General features: G+C 40.2%; 1 protein-coding gene across 1 annotated transcript in view; it reads right to left on the reverse strand.

Moving 5' to 3' along the window:
- Positions 1 to 5,511: 5,511 nt before the first annotated feature.
- The window catches only part of LOC133425123 (uncharacterized), a 36,483-nt gene continuing 21,421 nt past the window's right edge, over positions 5,512 to 20,573 (reverse strand). The window contains exons 3-5 of the mRNA XM_061715804.1: positions 9,911 to 10,135; positions 6,466 to 6,672; positions 5,512 to 5,579 (exon numbers count right to left, since the gene is read on the reverse strand). Coding sequence (XP_061571788.1) covers positions 5,512 to 5,579; positions 6,466 to 6,672; positions 9,911 to 10,135 — 500 coding nt within the window. The remainder of the gene's footprint in view (positions 5,580 to 6,465; positions 6,673 to 9,910; positions 10,136 to 20,573) is intronic.

Genomic DNA, 20,573 nt, shown 5'->3' on the forward strand with positions numbered 1-20,573 from the left:
TTGACCATTTAAGGTTTCTTAAAAGGATGTCTGTTGCTCTGCACACCACAGATAAGTTGCTTATTAACTGAAAAGTCATAGGTGTGACTTTTCAACCATCATCTGATACAATGTCTGTGGTCTCCATCTGTCCATTGTCCATTCACTGTTCCAAATATGGTCATGTTTCCTGTCAGTTTTACCAATAAATAGCTTCCTGCAAGGGGAGGGTCTTTGGGAAGCATTTGCTGTCAGGAGGTCCTGCCTCTGTCAGTATGCTCTCCCCCTCCTGCAGGAGTGCCTGAAAAATCATTCCACAAGTCTCTGTGTCTTTCCTAAGTTATTAATTTATGTTGTGATGATTTAGGAACCTAACAGAAACAACCATGCTATCCCTTAAATACTGTTTACTGTAACATCTATCCCTTAAATACTGTTTACTGTAACATCTATCCCTTAAATACTGTTTACTGTAACATCTGAAGGTATTAAAGCAGCAGAAACAACCGTGTTATCCCTTAAATACTCTTTGCTGTAACATCTGACGGCATTAAAGTAGCAGAAACAACCATGCTATCCTTTAAATACTGTTTATGTAACATCTATCTCTTAAATACTGTTTACTTTAACATCTGACAGCATTAAAGCAGCAGAAGGAACAAACTTCTCTTAGCAGGAAACTCTGACTTTCACTCACAAGTTGCTGCAACTCAAGGAAACACTTTCTGAACGTGTTGCTATGGATGCAGAAAATAGATGATGTTGTTGGCTTCTAGAGGTTCTATAGTACGAGAATAAAGTCATAATATTATGAGAATAAAGTCGTAATATTACGACTTTATTCACGTAATATTACGAGAATAAAGTCGTAATATTACGAGAATAAAGTCTTAATATTACGAGAATAAAGTCGTAATATTACGAGAATAAAGTCGTAATATTACGAGAATAAAGTCGTAATATTACGACTTTATTCTCGTAATATTACGACTTTATTCTCATAAAATTAGGAGAATAAAGTCGTAATATTACGAGAATAAAGTCGTAATATTACGAGAATAAAGTCGTAATATTATGAGAATAAAGTCGTAATATTACGAGAATAAAGTCGTAATATTACGAGAATAAAGTCGTAATATTACGAGAATAAAGTCGTAATATTACGAGAATAAAGTCGTAATATTACGAGAATTAAGTCGTAATAATGTGAGAATAAAGTCGTAATATTAGGAGAATAAAGTCGATTTGATGCTGTTGTGCCAAAAGATGAAATATTTCCTTATTTGTGAAACCGATACCAAAATAACTTCACAAGATTCTTAATATTCCTCATTTTAACACAAGGAGAAGAAGCTGTTCCTGTTTGCGGTTCGGGTCCAAACTGTGGAGGTATAAAGTTCTGACGGGATGTGAGGCTTGAATTGAGATCCCACCCTTAGGTGAGCAGAGATCCACCCTTAGGTGAGCAGAGATCCACCCTTAGGTGAGCAGAGATCCACCCTTAGGTGTCTAAAGATCCCACCCTTAGGTGGGCAGAGATCCCACCCTTAGGTGAGCACCCTAAGGTGTGCATCGTGATCTTCCAGGTCTGATTGACGGCTCCTCCCCCTCCATTGACCAGACTGCCAGTAAATAGGATTACTGTTCTATCTTACTGATCTATTCCTAGCGCCGCGTGTGACGGGAATCAGCGTTAGCGCCGTAAGACAGATCGGGGTGGAAGGTGAAGGTACGACGACACCCTTCAGACACACCTGTTCACCAGGTTCCTATAAAAACCACGTCTGCATCCTCCAAAACAAGGTCTGCATCCTCCAAAACAAGGTCTGCTTCCTCCAAAACAAGGTCTGCTTCCTCCAAAACAAGGTCTACATCCTCCAATCAGGGGGACAGACTCTCAAGGACTCTCAAACTAGCATCGTAGCATCGTAGCAACCGAAGACGTCTCTGCAGGTCTGGACGTGTTCAGGAGCTTCACAGAGTTAAGTTAATTAGTTAATTACCTTCTTCAGGAATAAAATCGGCCCGTAGTGAAAAACTAACGCAAATATATTTGGGTCTGTTTCAGTCCACTTTAACACTTTTAGCTGAATTTAACCAGATTGTTTGGTGTTTGGGTTTGGTTTAGTGGATGCCAGTGGAACCGTGACGCCTGAACCCCCTGATCTACACATACGCATGGATGGAGTTGTGTCGGTTGCTGTGAGCAGAGCCGTCTGGGAGATTTGCGAGGCCCTGTGCGAAACGGCCGGCGGGGGCCCTCGCGCGTGAGCAAAATTTTGGGGTTTTTCGGGTCGGATCAGGTGTGTATATGTGCAATTTTAACTCTCCAATGATCAAAATACTGGATACCTTCCCCTGCCTCATCATCATCTCTTGCCTCGACGCGGGCCCCCACGGCTGCTGGAGACCCGGTCAGATCGGTGATTTTTGTAACAAATTTATCAAACGAGCCTTTCAGAGAGACATTAAACTCTTCCATTTTCTTTAGTTTTTTTCTTTTTTCATCCCCTGATGGAAGTTTCCTGAATCTGTCTCGTTCTCTCGACATTGTGTGACAGTTTGTTCCAACTCCACCGTCTGGATCAGAGCAGCTTGTGTCTGCGCTTGGTCTGATCAGTTGTATTGAACAACAGACACATATATTTATTGATATGCACAGACTAGTACACATTTATGTCTGTAATGGAACGTGACTGTTGATATTTATAAGGGAAAAAAGGAAAAAAAAAAAAAAAAACGAAAAAAAATTCAAATTTTTCTTTTTTTTCAAAAACGGCCCATAGTGCGAGGCCCGTGCGGTCGCACGGTTCGCACACCCCTTGCGGCGGCCCTGGCTGTGAGGATCATGTTCTCACTACAAATTTAAAAAAACAACCGCTCCAGGTCTGGAATGGAAGCGAGCCGAGAACCGAACCCTAACCTCTCCTAGGATCTCGGCCCGTTTGTTTTGTGCTGCCTCCGAGCCGATTGTTGTGTTCACATAAACCAAACGTTCCGATCTTTAGGGGGAAACGCTCCCTTTTCCGGAACAACTGCTCCAGATGGGACAGCGGTGGAAGCTTCTTAAGAGTCCAGCGTTGTCGACATTAGCATGAGTTAGGACTCGGGGGAACAGGAAGCTGTTTCTAGCTACGAGGCGGCTACAGGTGAGTCTTACCTGACAGCAGCTCCGTGGTTCCTGTCGGGTCGGAGATCTCGTCGCTGTTGGACCAACAGAAAACACGATTAACGGAGAACAGAGAACCTGAACTGCTCTAGACTAAAGTTCCTTTGACGGCTGAGAGGATTCAAGAACTACGTGAAATCAGCCGGCAGCTAAAGCTAATCATAGCAGAAGCAGCCTAGCAAGTAGCATCATCTCTTTTAGCAGAAGCAGAAGCATTTTGGACTACGGTAGAACGTCATCTGGTTAATTCTTGTTTGCCAGTGTGTGGGGTCCTTTAAATCAGCCGGATTCCCCATTAAATCAGCCGGATTCCCCTTTAAATCAGCCGGATTCCCCTTCAAACCCATCGAGCTGCAGACGGTTTTAGCCAAACACGACGTTAGCCATCGCGTAGCTACGAGAAGCAGCGAAGCGGAGCGTGTGACGGGCTGGAGTCTCCCACGCCTCAGTGTCTCAGAATTAGGGATGGGAATTGATAAGATTTTTTCGATTCCGATTCCATTTTCGATTCTGCTTAACGATTCGATTCTTTATCGATTCTCATTTGGAAAAAAGGAAAAGAAACAATTTTAGTATCTACTTTGTTTTAATAAAACAAAGTTGATACTAAAATTCCTCCTGGATGGTGCCAGGGGGCTCCCACAAAATGATTTGTAATAAACAGTAAAATATGTATTTAATATAAATTAATAATAATAAATATTCTTCTGTAGAAATTAACTAAAAACAACAAATTATTTTGTAGCAATTACACAAGAATGTCCAGTAACATGTTCAACACCACAAACTTAGTCACTGCTGGTGACATTCATCTATTCTGGCCTGATACTCTTCCCTGCTGATGAAAAGAGAATCTAGCGGTAGAAGCTAGCGGTAGAAGCTAGCAGTAGAAGCTAGCGGTCTTTAACTTTAACTCTTTAACTTCTCCCATAGATGAGCTGACGAGCTGCAGCTGTATCAGGAGTGCCCGGCACGTCCGCGTGGCCGAGAGCGCAGCTCTGCTAAAGCATGAATTATGGTTCTGCGTTAAATCGATGCAGAACCTACGGCGTAGGGTACGCGGGGACGCGCCGTACGGTGCGTGTAGCCGCGTACCCTACGCCGTAGGATCTGCGTTGGTGTAACGCGGAACCATAAATCAGCCTTACCAGACGCCGGCTGACTCCGCGCTCCCAGCGCATCAGCCGGCCGAGTCCTAACAGTTCCCTTTGTTGAAATGTCCACATTGCAAGAATTGTCGCCCTGTTGTCGTCCTTTTTGGTAAAATGTAACCAAACTTTCGAGCGTTTATGCCGCTTTGTGTTTTCCTGCTGGGCGCGGATGCGCACGTGGCGCAACGTGCTTGGTGACGTCATTCGCGCCCACTGAAATCGATAAGGGAATCGTTTGCGAAAAAGGCAAACGATTCCAAGGAATTGAAACACTGGGAACCGGTTCTCGATTCCCATCCCTACTCAGAATCCAAAATAGATTTTTGAATCGTAAAAATGGTATCAATTCCCCATTTCTAGCGGAGATGATTGTGGGTAAGGGAGTCCCAGATCTGAGGGGTTTCCCGCCCAGACCTGCAGGGGCTCCAGGTGGTCAGTTACCTGCACGCAGGCGGGACCGTGGAAAAGTCGTCACTGCATCGGGTGATGAAACACAAACACAACACAGACGCTTCAATCAACATCAAGCTAACAAGCTAACGCTTCAAAACGAGACCTTCCTCCAAACCAGTGGAAACATCCTCAGTTTAAGCAGAAATAATTTAATAAAGACACTCACCTGTTGAAGGAAGCGGCCAGCGCTAACCTCTGAAATACAGAAACACATCATCAGCAAACAGCATCACGTAAAAATGTACAGCCTGAGCTGGAAGAGGAACAACCAGGATGCAAATAACTATTTCAGACAAATACTAGCATCCCTGACATTCAGTAAAACATGAATGGTGTTTTTAAATTTAGTTCCAAGTCCAAGTTAACAGTAAAATCAGATGAGTTTCTTTACAGGTTTACTTTTCCGCATTTTTCTGTTCATTTGCCTGTATGTGAACTCTGTTGTTTTTAACTGCTATATAAATAAAGTTTAGAGTAATTATTTCTGATTCTGGTTTCTGTATCAGCTGTAAACCTCTGCAGACTTGGTTAGCGGTTAGCAGTTTAGCGGTTAGCGTACCGTCCTGATCAGGTCTCTGTGCTCCTCTGATTGGCTGAAGAAGCTGCCGATGTCCACGATGCTAACGCTGCCGTCCATGCAGCGCGTCACCCAGTCCTGGTACTCGTCCCCCTCCGGCAGCCGGTCCCAGAAGATCTTGAAGGCTTCCCACACCGTCTCCTGGCAAACTGGGACAAAAGAGGACATGTTAGGAACCAAAACTAACGACAACGAAGACGAGGCCGGTCCCAGAAGATCTTGAAGGCTTCCCACACCGTCTCCTGGCAAACTGGGACACAATGGGACAGGTTAGCAACCAGAACTAGAACCATAACGGTCCCAGAAGATCTTGAAGGCTTCCCACACCGTCTCCTGGCAAACAGGGACACAATGGGACAGGTTAGCAACCAGAACTAGAACCATGACGGTCCCAGAAGATCTTGAAGGCTTCCCACACCGTCTCCTGGCAAACTGGGACATGTGTTGAGGAATTCAAGGCGCAAAAGGCAGGGAATACACAAGCCAACTGACAGACGAAGAGTAATTTACAGTTGGATGTGATCTGTGGCCAAATGTCCCCACCGGGCATTTGGCATGACAGTCACTAAGTTCCAAATCCCCCCATGGGGTGCTCTAGTGTTCCAAGTCTGTTTGAGACAACTTCTAAGGTGTCGTCTTCTGCAGGGGGGGTAGGAAGCTGATATTCAGGACGACCACGGTGCTATTACAATGCCTCATCACATGTTAGGACATGTTAGCAACCAGAACTGACGAGAACCGCTGGTCACCGTTGACGGTTTTCTGTGGCATTCTGGTCTTTTTCAAGTGGGTGTCACTAATCTGCTTGTTGTGTTTAGTTCAGGTGGAGATGGAGCTTTTTCTGCATCTGTATCAGTTTATGTGACTAAAAAGGGCTTGAATGATCTGTGTTGTTTTCCTCCAGGTCCAAGGACGCTCATTAGCAACAGGCTAGTTGTTAGCAGGAACATAAGTGGATTGTAAATGGACCAAAGTTCACTGTATTTAATTGGACTGCATTGATCTGGTTTACTTTACCTGAACTGCCCTGACAGGAACTTGAGGTACTAGAGGTACTAGTACCTCTAGGTGTAGTACTAGTACCTCTAGGTGTAGTACTAGTACCTCTGAGGTGGAAGTATCGGTAGTATTAGTACCTCTTAGGTGGAAGTAATTGAGGTGGTTGCTGACGGCCTGGTTAAACGTCTCCTGGTTGCAGAGCTTCACTCCGCTGGGAAACAGGATGTCCCTCTTCCTTCGGGTCAGAGACGAGTGTCTCCTGAAGGAAAGATGGTCAGAACCCTCCGCCAGCTCTGGTGGTCCAGGATTCTCCCCCGAACCCCCCGACCAATCCAGACTGGCACCTGGAGACACCAGAAAACAGGATTCATTATCAGGTCTCCAACAATCCCAGAGACAGACTCTAAACATTCCTAAAGATATTTCTGACAGTGATGTCATCACTGTTACCATCAGTGGTGACATCACAACCAGTAACTATATTCTAAAGTCTCCAGATCTGTTCAAGGTTGGATGTTTAACTGGTTTCGACCAAACTGTTCATTTCAGAGTAAAAGTATTGGAAAACAAAGACACATAAATGCGTGATGTAATAAAGGATTCTTTAATATTCAGGCCCTGTTTCCACGTATCAAAAACGCTGGTGTTTTCATGCGTTTTGTTCGTTCATTTACACGAAAACGAAGCTCAATGTCTCCAAAAACTATCATTTCTGAAAACTCCGGCCAAAGTGTAGATTTTTCAAACCTCCGTCTTCACGTTTGCTTGTAAACGGAGAGAAACGGACATTTAGGCTTCAGAACGTCACATTATGAGACAGAAACGTCACATTATGAGACAGAAACGTCACATTATGAGACAGAAACGTCACATTATGCCACAGGAATATCCGTTTTTGTAAATACCCGGCTACGTGTAAACGTGGCCTAAGAACAAACAAAAAGAACAAACAAAAACCCTCCATGGACGAATCTGCCTGGTTTTCAAGACCCAACATCAGCTTGTTCCTGTTTCATCTTCAAACCTGGTCTACACAACCATGAGGAACAAGTTTGGACGTCTAGTTGGCTTCATTCAAGGACTAAAGGTTCATCTGCAGCTGAAAACATTCAGGCTCCGGCTGGTGGACCAGATCTGACCATCAACGTCTCCAGAACTTCTCCAGAATTCATTTGTTCCATTTGAAATGATGGTTTTTGGAGACTTTGAGCTTCGTTTTGGTGTAAATGAACGGTCAAAACGCATGAAAACACCAGCGTTTTTGAACGGAGCCTAAGGCGACTCTACAACATTAGACGGCCGGACAAGATCAGGAATGAAGAGCTGTGGGGGACGGCAGGACAGGACCCAGTGGACAAACAAATCCATGAGAGGAAGTGGTGTTGGATAGGACACACCCTCAGGAATCCAGCATCACAACACAGACTCTGACTTGGAATCCACCAGGAGAGAGGAAGAGAGGCCAGTCTCGCGACAGCTGGAGGCTAAAACGACTGGACACCAACCGGAGTGGAGCAGTGTGGTGGCAAAAATTGTTCTTCGTTCAATAAAAGGTGTTCAAAAATGAATGTCAGGACACTCAGCTGTCTTTCTGGAGTTTTAATAAAAAGAGAAACATTCAGTGAATGGAGGATCACACAGTGCCGATCTGATCAGACGAACAGTCAGCCTGTAATTCCCTAGCAATGTTTAAGCACACGCTATCTTATAATGGCCAGGCTGGCAACAACTAGACAAAATATCACCCTGGCAACCGTGCTAGACTCTGTATCAAAGGAGCATGGCCTCGCCAAGGAATGTCCACTTGAAATTAGGATTTGTGCATTAGTCTTAAAGCATACAAGACAAAAAACATTGTCATACCAAAATGTCCCATTACAGCAGCGAGAGCAGCCCTGAACAGAGCGATGGCGGGCGGTCGTGGACGGCCTACGCTCAGTCACGAGCAATGGGCCTAAGTAAGTAAGTAAGTACATTCAACACATTAGAGGCGGTTTGACTTGGTCAGGAATCTCCGTTATTACATTATAGTCTCCGTCAGCACCTCTTTCTTCTGACTACCACCACTTTAATTTGACCTTTTTGATTTAGTTTTAAGGCATAAAAGACTCTCCAGTGTTTTACGGTGTTGCCGTGGTAACCAGCTCGACACCTTGACTCTTAACCCTGTTTTGATGGGAGGATGATGATCTGCTGAAGCCCCACCCTCTCCAGGACCCTCCTGATCTTTGACATCTTTGACGGACCAGCGTCCAGTTCCACATGGACCCGTCTGGGTTCCTATTGGAGTTCTGCTGCACTCGGGTAAGCAACGGTGTCGGGGGTTCAATTTGGACCCAAACAGGAAGTTAATTTAGCAAAATATAACAAACCATGAGGAACAGAAGTGGACAGAGGAGTCTGGGTTCCCCAACGTTCCATTAATGTCAGGATTAACTATGGTAGTTGGTCCCACAAAACCAGCTAGAACCAGCCAGAGTCCAGGTGTCCATCACAGGTAGGACCTCAGTGGGACCAGAGGACAAACACAGGTGGGACTGGTTTTGCTACATCTGGACCTTCTGGGACCAACATGCTGCCGGTTTCTCTTTGCTTGTCTGACCGGGAACTGTCAGGATTTGACTTTTCCCTGTTTTGTTTTGTAGCCCATGTCCTTGAGTTTCAGTTCTGTCCCTCCTGTTTCCATCTGCCCTGAGTGTCGTCACCTGTGTCTCATTATCCTCTGTTATTTCTAGTCTTGTCTTTCCTGCTCCTGCTGGTCCGGACTGTTTCCTCCCTCCATGTTCTCCTCGTTGGTTCTACCTAGTTTTCTTGTTCATGTTCCTGTTCGGTTATTGATCCTGCTCAGCAGCGTTTTTGGTTTTGTTTTTGGAAATAAACCTAAGTTTTTGGAACTTCTGCCTCCTGCTCTCTCCTGCGTTTGGGTCCTCACCTAACCATTCCTGACAGGAACCACCAACATCCTCAACCGCCCCGTTTCTGGGGTTCCCCGCACCGTTGCCGGGGTTCCCCATCATGGTCTCAGCTGTCACTTGATCCACGCTTCCTGTCAACTCAGTAAATCCCTAGTTTGACGGCTGCTACCTAACCAACCTCTGAGAGCCTGAAGTCTCAGAAACCAGAAACCCTCTACGCTGACGATGCTGTTCTCTCCGTTCAGAAACTAACGTGACGAAACTAATGTGATGAAAACTAAAGGAACAAAAACTAACATGAAAAGCACAGGTAGGACCAGAGGACATGTGTGACAGGTTTTGCTGCTACATCTAGACCTTCTGGAACCAACATGCTGCCTGGCAACGTTTCTCTTCGCTTGTCCGACCGGGAACCACCAACCCCTCCGCCCCGTTGCCACGGTTACCCGTCATGTTCTCAGCTGTCACTTGATCCACGCTCCCTGTCATCCCAGTAAATCCCTGGTTTGACGGTCGGTGCCTGACGTAACCGACCTCTGAGACCTGAAGTCTCCGACCAGAAACCCTCAGAAACCAGAAACCCTCAGAAACCAGAAACCCTCAGAAACCCTATACGCTGACGATGTTCTGCTCTATATCCAGGTTCCCAGGACCTGTAGAGACTCACCTGTTCCCGTGTACAGGTAACCCGACAGCAGCAGCGCGGCTGCTAGCGTCCACAGCACCAGCCTCCCTCTCCACCCGGACATCTCTGCTAAATCCTGGTCCTGGTCCCGGTCCTGGTCCCGGTCCGTTAGCTCCCCTGCAGGTTCCTGCTGGTTCCTCCGCCAGCTCTCATGGCAGAACTGAAACCCAGACGTCCTGGTCGTCACGGCGACGGCTGCTTCCTCCTCTCAGTCTCAGGAGCAGATGGGACTTTAACTGCAGCCGCAGATTTACAACCTGTTAATCCCATTAGTGGAGATTAGTAGGAGCTGCAGGAGGAGGAGACGGGTCTGGGTCCAGGACCAGGTCTAGACCTGGACCTGGTCCTGGACCTGGACCAGGTCAAATGGGCAGCCCTGTGGCACTCTCGAAATGTCTGCAAGGGAATTTTTCTAGTTAGTGCCACGGCCTTCTCCACAGCTATGCAATAGTAATGGAGGAGGCGTACACACACACACACACACACACACACACACACACACACACACACACACAGTAAATACACCCCAGTAAATGCTATAACCTTTGAAGTAAATACCCCCCCCCCCCCCACCCACACACACACACACACACACACACAGTTTCTATGAGTTCATGTTTGTTTTAGTTCTGGTTAAAAAAGAAAAGTACAAAGGCTGGACATTTTGTGCTACTTGTGCTTAATTTATTTTTTATTGTTATTTTATTTATTTTATTATTTATTAAAGTACTTGGATTTACTTTTAGATTTTAATTTAAGCTATTTTTTATTAATCTTATTATTTTATTGATTTAATTTGCCTGAAGATGATTATTTTGTACTTTTGTCTGTTTGAATGGTTGTGTTAAAAAAATAAATCAGACGTTACTCAACAGTTACTCAGTACTTGAGTAGTTTTTTACTTTTACTCCAGTAATTATTTTATTATTACTTTTTACTTCTACTGGAGTCATTTTATTCTGAAGTAACAGTACTTTTACTTGAGTACAGTTTTTGGCTACTCTACCAGCTCTGGTTTTAGCAGTTCCGGAGGTGAAAGCTGTTACTTCCAGTTCTTTAGTATCGGGTATAAATAAACTCCTCAGGAAGAACAAACATGGCGTCAATAGTTTTGGAAAAAACCTTGGACTTGGTGTCGAAGGAAACTTGTCAGAAACTTGTCAGAAACTTGGACAAGAGAAAAACATCAGCAGGCTGATCCTGCAGATCCGTCCCAAACATCAACATGTTTGGGAAAGTCCTTGCCAACCTTGTCTTTGAATAATGACGTCTAAATACAACTTTAAATTGTATGTGCATGTACAGGACTGTCTCAGAAAATTAAAATATTGTGATTTTCTGTAATGCAATTACAAAAACTAAAATGTCATACATTCTGGATTCATTACAAATCAACTGAAATATTGCAAGCCTTTTATTATTTTAATATTTCTGATCATGGCTTACAGTTTAAGAAAACTCAAATATCCTATCTCAAAAAATTAGAATATTCTGGGAATCTTAATGTTAAACTGTAAGCCATAATCAGCGATATTAAAATAATAAAAGGCTTGCAATATTTCAGTTGATTTGTAATGAATCCAGAATGGATGACATTTTTGTTTTTTTAATTGCATTACAGAAAATAAAGAACTCACAATATTCTAATTTTCTGACACAGTCCTGTATTTGCATTTTAATCATTTTTTTTCTTGTGACAATTTCATTCATTCATTCAGGCGGATCAATAAAGACCAGCGATCAGTTTTCTAGAATCAGACGGTCCAGACTTTAATCCCCCAAATCCCCCCAGAGTCAATAACAACGGAGGGTTTTTATTGGATAATGAGATTAAAGAAGAGATGAGGAGCTGGAAACCAGCAGGAGTCCAGGGCCCTCATTTATCAACAGTGCGTACGCACAGATCTGTGCGTAAAGTGTGCGTACGAGCATTCCCACGCAAAGTATGGTATTTATCAACATGTATTTGTGCGCAGAAACACGTGTAAATATACGCACAGCTCCGACCATGCGTACACACAAAACCTAGTGGTAGAACAGTGAAACTACAAATAGAACCCATTAAAAGAGTCTCAAACTTTACATGTGAAGTTTGAGATCGCTGAACTCTGACTGAACGGGGAAGATGTGCACATGTTCCCCGTTTCCTCCAATTAATAAAAATTCTCCATAAGTAATTCAGACATTTTGAATAATTGGTGTGACAAGCTATAAAAGACAGCTTTGGCAGGACGAGCTGAAAAGAAAATACAAGTACCATGGCTTATCTTGCACTGTTGGAGGATTTAGAGACCGTGCGCTCCGCAAAAACGCGCTCCGCAGAGAGCGTGTTTTCAAAGAGCGCGCTGATCTGTTCAGTGAGAGCACGGAGCGGCTGCTCATAGGAATCGCTTCCCCCAAAACATTCTGATGGATCTATGCTGTGATTTACAACTCAATCCCAGTCACATCCAGCTCCTGTCCACCCTGGGATGTTTGCACCGGAACATTTCAGAGAGAGATTGGAGACATGTGGCATTTCGCAGCAAAATCATGCCGGCAGTGTTGGATGCAATAATTTCTCTGGCCCTAATTTACACCCAGTTTCCATACACACATCACCAACAAGCCCAAATTAAACAAGGATTTCACGCCATCGCCGGATTCCCAAACATAATTGGAGCTATATTGCACCCAAATCGCCATAAAAGCACCATCACATAATGAATTCAGTTACGTGAACATGAAAGGATTTCATTCAATCAATGCACAAATAATCTGCGATGCAACTATGTCTCTGTTTCCCGTCGTTGCCCGGTGGCCTGGAGGAACGCAACACTCATTTATTCTGCAGAACAGCTCGGTTGGTGTTTGCACCTCCAAGCAGGAGCTTTTGACTCCAACCAAATCTTAATTTATGGATAATCTTCCAAGAAATATGTCAAACATGGTCAACATAATTATTTGACTAGGTAAATATCACATACATAAATGCAAATGGAATAACAGCAAACCCTCCATTGTACAACTGAAAAATTAATGTAAACTGTATTTAGCGGCCAGTGTTTTTCAATCCTGGTCCTCGTGTTCCCTGTCCTGCATGTTTTAGATGCTACCCTGCTTCAGCACACCGTGATAAAAGTACCTGTGTCATCAACAGAACTGTGCAGACCGTGGTGACAAGCTAATGAGGACCTTTAATTAGAATCAGGTGTGTTGGTGCAGGAAACATCTAAAACATGCAGGACAGGGAACACGAGGACCAGGATTGAGAAACACTGTCTTAAACTGATGCGTGAAAAAAACGATATTGTCAAAAGCTTATATGAAACGATGTCTTTGTTTCTTAATTTTTATTAATACACTTCCCATAGCTTGTCAGTAAATGTATTTTTTTGTATGTATTTTTTTTTTTTTTGCTCTCAACCCCCCCAAATGTTGAATGTCTGTAGATAATTGATTATTTTGTTTAATTTGCCTTTTGTTGTAAACTCTACAGAATTTTGTTCAATAAAGTTTGTAAACCTCCAAGCGGGAGCTGTTGTTGCTCCATATATGGCCAATTGGAGGCGTTTCTGAATGCAAATGACGGTAACCGTGCACGAGCACGGCAGTTTAGAACAGGTGGGATTTATCATCACTGATGTGCGTACGACCAGCGTCCGCACGTTTGATAAATCCGGATTTTTTTGTACTTACACACATTCTAAATTTCACTCCTACGACAGAATTTAGAACCTTTTCTACGCACCGTTGATAAATGAGGGCCCAGGATTGGACCGGGTTCTGGTCCTGGTACCAAAAAATAAATAAAGATTAAAATGCATATATATGCTTTACATTTTACCCCCAAAAAATGTAAATGCATTTATATGCTTTAAGTTTTACCAAGAAAAAAAAGATTAAAATGCATATCTTTGAATATATGGATTTTAATCTTTTTTTTTTTCTTGTTTTGGTAAAACTTAAATCATATTTAATCAGACGATCCAGACTTTAATCCCCAGAGTTAAAACCACATCACTGTGACGTTTTGATCAGGAATAAATGTGAAAACGAGAAGTTTCTTGATGTGACCAGGTGTTAATAATAATTAATACACAAGACCCAGAATAAACCAGGGGCAGAGACGGCTGTACCAAAAAATATAGATTTTATTTACAATGCATAGAATCAAAGTTTATGTCCAGTTGGAAACTTAGATGCCTCAATAAAATGGATGGATGAAAACAGTCAAATCAATAAACCAAATCAACAGGAAATGAACCCACGAGGAAAAATACACAATGTGGGATCAAGGTGCAGAGTTAAGAGTTATAGTATATAGTTATGCAGAGTTATGCATAAGGATAAACTGTCCAAAAATACGTAGGCAAACACCACTACACACAATCCAAGTCAGCTCAATTCAAAACTGTCTGCCACTCTCAAGTAAACGCTAAGGGGACTCAAACCACACAATAAAGTGCATTGTCAAGTTGTGCGTTTTTTCTGACCACAACTCTGCCCAAACTTGAAAAACTGCTTGATGGATTGTAGAAGGAAAAGCAAAGAACAACTCAAATCTTCTTAATAATAAAAGTTTTTATTTTCTTGAAGATGGGTTAAATGGGGATAATCAAATAATGGAATGGGATAAAGAAGAGTAGGTTGATAACCTTTAAGATGAACAGAAAATACATTAATTAGACTCAATTTAAACAATCAGAAGCACGTTTCCTTTAAGAGTCCTCAGAGTAACTCAAACATTTAAATTAACTTTTCAAAGTCAATTTCTTAACTTAATAATCTCTCAAAATGATCAATATTAACTAAACATGAAGTACCATCATGTTTATTTTCAATAATTTATACATGCATAAATTAACAAACAAATTAAGCCAACTTAAATTCCATTGGATTTACTAAACTAGAAAACCCAATCAAATCCACATTCAAACTGGTTCTTTCCTACCAGTTGCGTCTTTTAATGGATCAGGTGTGTGTGTGTGTGTGTGTGTGTGTGTGCGCGCGCGCGCGCGCGTGCGTGCGTGCGTGCGTGCGTGGTCAGGAGTGAGATGGAGCTAACTGAGACCAGTCCAAACATTTCCTGTCATGCCTTTCCGTGCACAGGTGAACATTAGTCTCAATTAGTGACTTCCTGGGAGCACCAGTACTGTGTGTGTGTGTGTGTGTGTGTGTGTGTGTGTGTGCACCAGTGCTGTGTGTGGTCGCCCTCTGCTGGTTTGGAGTATGAACTTGGTATTTGACACAACAGGCATTTGCCAAATGGCTACTGGACCACTCAGCCCCTCCTTAACGCAGCCAAAAGCCCAACATGAAAAATACATAAACAAAAGATGGCCCCGTTCATTGACTAGTTAAAAGCACAATAAAATATGTTAAGTCTGGGAAAAACTGTGGTTGGCTCCTCCAGTAATGTCCTTGTTTGAAAACTAAAAGAAACAAAAGCACATTAATATACAAACACAAACTTAAAAGAAACATTCTACAAAAACATGTGCAATATATAAAAAAGTAAATGTACCTTGCTAGACTGGAACACCGTTCCTTCCACCAAACAGAGACGAGCAGGTGACTGGACTCTTGTTTCTTGGCTGATGTGCAGAAACAATCACTCAGTTTTAGTTTTAGTTCCTCACCAAACATGAAAAATCAAATGAAGCACCAAACCAAAGCTGCTTCAGCTGCTGGAGGAGCTTCCCTCAGGTGAGCTACCTGAGCTGCTGAAGGTACAGGTAACTTCCCTCAGGTGAGCTACCTGAGCTGCTCTCCCTCAGGTGTGTCTCAGTGCAGGAAGAGAGGCCCAGGTGAGGCCCCGCCCCCTTTTATAGACTCCGCCCCTCACCTTGATGCTAATGCTAGACTGCCTGTTACCTTCCCTTCCACATTGGGAAAGAAACTGAAGAAAACAAGAGAAAACACACACTGTTTGACTGTCAGTCTCAGCAAACGTGTGGTTTTTACTCCAGAAACTCATCATTCTGTTATTTTCTATATTAATGATAAATGACGTTGGTGGAACAACTAATACTTTCTGGTGATTATGATGATGAGTTGATAAATCCTTTCTGTCCTTCATGTGATCAATTATCCTCCAGTTTCTGCATCTTATTCCTCTTTTCTCTGACTCTTTCCAGGAACAGCTTGTTTCTTCCATTTCTTTTGACGTTTAATTAAAGATGAAGTTTCAAACATCGGGTTTCATTTCAGACAAAACAACATCTGGGACTAATGAGGTGAAACCAGGATTACACTGAAAAACTAGAATATTTGTCTCATTTCTAGTTAAAACGTTTCATTTTTAGTTAGAAAAAACTCATTCCACTTAAAACAAGAGTCAACACTTATTTCATTACAAGCAAAAAAATCTTGTTCCACTGGCAGATTTTTCTACTTATTTCAAGTGAAAATTTACTTGAAACAGCTGAAAATTGTCAAATAACAAGTTATTTTTATGGTAATGACTCTTGTTTTAAGTGTAATGAGATTTTTTTTACTAAAAACTAAACATTTTAACTAGAAATAAGACAAATATTCCTGTTTTTGCAGAATAAGAAAGTAAAACCAGGACTAGTAGATCCAACTTTACTTTAAATAATTATCATTTAACTTTCATTTTAAGATGATCTTCTAATCAGTTTAACTATGTTTCTCCTTTTTAGTGTCATTATTGAGTAAACCTTGTTTTCCATTAAAGGTCTAAACTGCACTGGCGACTTTCCGCCACCAGATGGAGCCAAACTGAAAACCTGCAGTTCTTTCTCCTGCAGTATTTTATCTGTATCTTTATCTGTATTTTATCTGTATTTGTATTTTATTTTTAAAGGAAAAGAACAAGGGACATTAGTACATATTAATAACATTTTCATGTAAATATACTAGATTATAACCAGTAATTATCATCTTTAGTCCCTGGTTGATGGAAAAGACAAACATTAAATACAGTCCAGGAAATGACAAACAGCAGTAAAATACACTAATAAATACACTCATAAATACACAATACAAGAAAATACTATCAAATACACTAAGATATGAGATAAAACTATAAAAGTGAGTGAGGATCCTTATTAGATCATTAATAGATCATTATTATTAGATCTTAACAACGGGACTCTCCATCTTTCTCTGCTGCAGCTGCTGATCCATCTGTAAATACTTTAAACTCATAAAAGAGGAAAGTTTAACAGAGTCAAACAAATATTGAAGCTTCTTCACATAAATGAACATCTTTGACTTTATTCATGAAATTTCGACTTTATTCACGAAATTTCGACTTTATTAATGAAATTTCGACTATATTCACGAAATTTCGACTTTATTAATGAAACTTCGACTTTATTCACGAAATTTCGACTTTATTCACGAAATTTCGACTTTATTCACGAAATTTCGACTTTATTCACGAAATTTCGACTTTATTCATGAAATTTCGACTTTATTCATGAAATTTCGACTTTATTCATGAAATTTCGACTTTATCCTCAAAATTTCGACTTTATTCACGAAATTTCGACTTTATTCACGAAATTTCGACTTTATTCATGAAATTTCGACTTTATTCACGAAATTTCGACTTTATTAATGAAATTTCGACTATATTCACGAAATTTCGACTTTATTAATGAAACTTCGACTTTATTCACGAAATTTCGACTTTATTCACGAAATTTCGACTTTATTCACGAAATTTCGACTTTATTCACGAAATTTCGACTTTATTCATGAAATTTCGACTTTATTCATGAAATTTCGACTTTATTCATGAAATTTCGACTTTATCCTCAAAATTTCGACTTTATTCACGAAATTTCGACTTTATTCACGAAATTTCGACTTTATTCATGAAATTTCGACTTTATTCATGAAATTTCGACTTTATTAATGAAACTTCGACTTTATTCACGAAATTTCGACTTTATTCATGAAATTTCGACTTTATTCTCGAAATTTCGACTTTATTCACGAAATTTCGACTTTATTCACGAAATTTCGACTTATTAATGAAATTTCGACTTTACTCTTGAAATTTCGACTTTATTCACGAAATTTCGACTTTATTCACGAAATTTCGACTTTATTCACGAAATTTCGACTTTATTCATGAAATTTCGACTTTATTCACGAAATTTCGACTTTATTCACGAAATTTCGACTTTATTCACGAAATTTCGACTTTATTCTCGAAATTTCGACTTTATTCTCGAAATTTCGACTTTATTCACGAAATTTCGACTTTATTAATGAAACTTCGACTTTATTCACGAAATTTCGACTTTATTCACGAAATTTCGACTTTATTCTCGAAATTTCGACTTTATCAATGAAACTTCGACTTTATTCACGAAATTTCGACTTTATTCACGAAATTTCGACTTTATTCACGAAATTTCGACTTTATTCTCGAAATTTCGACTTTATTCACGAAATTTCAACTTTATTAATGAAACTTCAACTTTATTCACGAAATTTCGACTTTATTCACGAAATTTCGACTTTATTCTCGAAATTTTGACTTTATTCACGAAATTTCGACTTTATTCATGAAATTTCGACTTTATTAATGAAACTTGACTTTATTCACAAAATTTCGACTTTATTCACGAAATTTCGACTATATTCACGAAATTTCGACTTTATTCATGAAATTTCGACTTTATTCACGAAATTTAGACTTTATTCTCGAAATTTAGACTTTATTCTCGAAATTTAGACTTTATTAATGAAACTTCGACTTTATTCACGAAATTTCGACTTTATTCACGAAATTTAGACTTTATTCTCGAAATTTAGACTTTATTCTCGAAATTTAGACTTTATTAATGAAACTTCGACTTTAGTCACGAAATTTCGACTTTATTCACGAAATTTCGACTTTATTCACGAAATTTCGACTTTATTCTCGAAATTTCGACTTTATTCTCGAAATTTAGACTTTATTCACGAAATTTCGACTTTATTCATGAAATTTCGACTTTATTCACGAAATTTAGACTTTATTCTCGAAATTTAGACTTTATTCTCGAAATTTAGACTTTATTAATGAAACTTCGACTTTATTCACGAAATTTCGACTTTATTCACGAAATTTAGACTTTATTCTCGAAATTTAGACTTTATTCTCGAAATTTAGACTTTATTAATGAAACTTCGACTTTAGTCACGAAATTTCGACTTTATTCACGAAATTTCGACTTTATTCACGAAATTTCGACTTTATTCTCGAAATTTCGACTTTATTCTCGAAATTTAGACTTTATTCTCGAAATTTAGACTTTATTAATGAAACTTCGACTTTAGTCACGAAATTTCGACTTTATTCACGAAATTTCGACTTTATTCTCGAAATTTCGACTTTATTCTCGAAATTTCGACTTTATTCTCGAAATTTCGACTTTATTCACGAAATTTCAACTTTATTCATGAAATTTCGACTTTTTCTTCCCCTCTCAAATAATTTTTCTCCTGCATGGCCCTGATAATCTTCCTCACTTCCCAGTCTCTGGTTCTGGGTGTTTTATGGGGGGGATTCCCTGATCCAGGACCAGATGATGACTCAGCAGAACTCAGAGGGGGTTCCTGCTGAGCCATCATTTGGCTCCGGACCGCCCGACAGCTGCTGGATCCATCTGTGAATACTTGAACCTCATAAAAGAGGAAAGTTTAACAGAGTCAAACAAATATTGAAGCTTCATCACATAAATTAACATCTGTCTGGATTTAATCCACGACAACCGGAGGAATCCTGGAATCCTGGACCAGGATTCTGTTTCCATGGTAACAGAAACAGAGAGGAAAGTTCTGAATATTCGTCCAGTTTTCTGGTGAAACTCCAGCTGAACTTTAGTCCAGTTCAACATGCAGACCAGAATCTGGGACATCCTATGGTCCAGAATGTTTCCCAGAATTACTTTTACATAAATACAAACCGATCAATTTTTTACCTTTTAAAGTCTTCGTTGGGAAAACTCCAAGTTTCTCTCTCTTTCTAGCAACATTGTCATATTTCCGGCGTCTGTCTCTGGGTAAAGATAGTAGGGGTCTGAAGATCAGGGCAGACAAGTGCGTCCTTTTGATATCAATAATCTGCGATTGGTGCCACAATTCAGTGAGAGGGACCCAGATGTTTTTTTTGCGTTGTTTGAACGTGTTGCCATGGCGACGAGCTGGTCTGATGCGGACCAGGGTTATAATAGTTTTGAATTTTTCATTTTAGTTTAGTTTTATTTCGTTTTGACTTTTTCTCCTTCAATTCAGTTAGTTTTAATTCGTTTTTAGTGTGGGTTTGCTAGTTTTTATTAGTTTTTATATTTTCAAAAATGCTTAGTTTTAGTTTAGTTTTTATTAGTTTTAGTTTAGTTTTTATTAGTTTTAGTTTAGTTTTTTTTTAGTTTTAGTTTAGTTTAGTTTTTATTAGTTTTAGTTTAGTTTTTATTAGTTTTAGTTTAGTTTTTATTAGTTTTAGTTTAGTTTTTTTTAGTTTTAGTGTAGTTTTTATTAGTTTTAGTTTAGTTTTTATTAGTTTTAGTTTAGTTTTTATTAGTTTTAGTTCAGTTTTTATTTGTTTTAGTTTTAGTTTAGTTTTTATTAGTTTTAGTTTATTTTTTATGAGCTTTAGTTTAGTTTTTATTAGTTTTAGTTTTAGTTTAGTTTTTATTAGTTT

The sequence above is a fragment of the Cololabis saira genome, chromosome 24 (genome assembly GCF_033807715.1).
Source record: "Cololabis saira isolate AMF1-May2022 chromosome 24, fColSai1.1, whole genome shotgun sequence".
In the NCBI taxonomy this organism is placed as follows: Eukaryota; Metazoa; Chordata; class Actinopteri; order Beloniformes; family Belonidae; genus Cololabis; species Cololabis saira.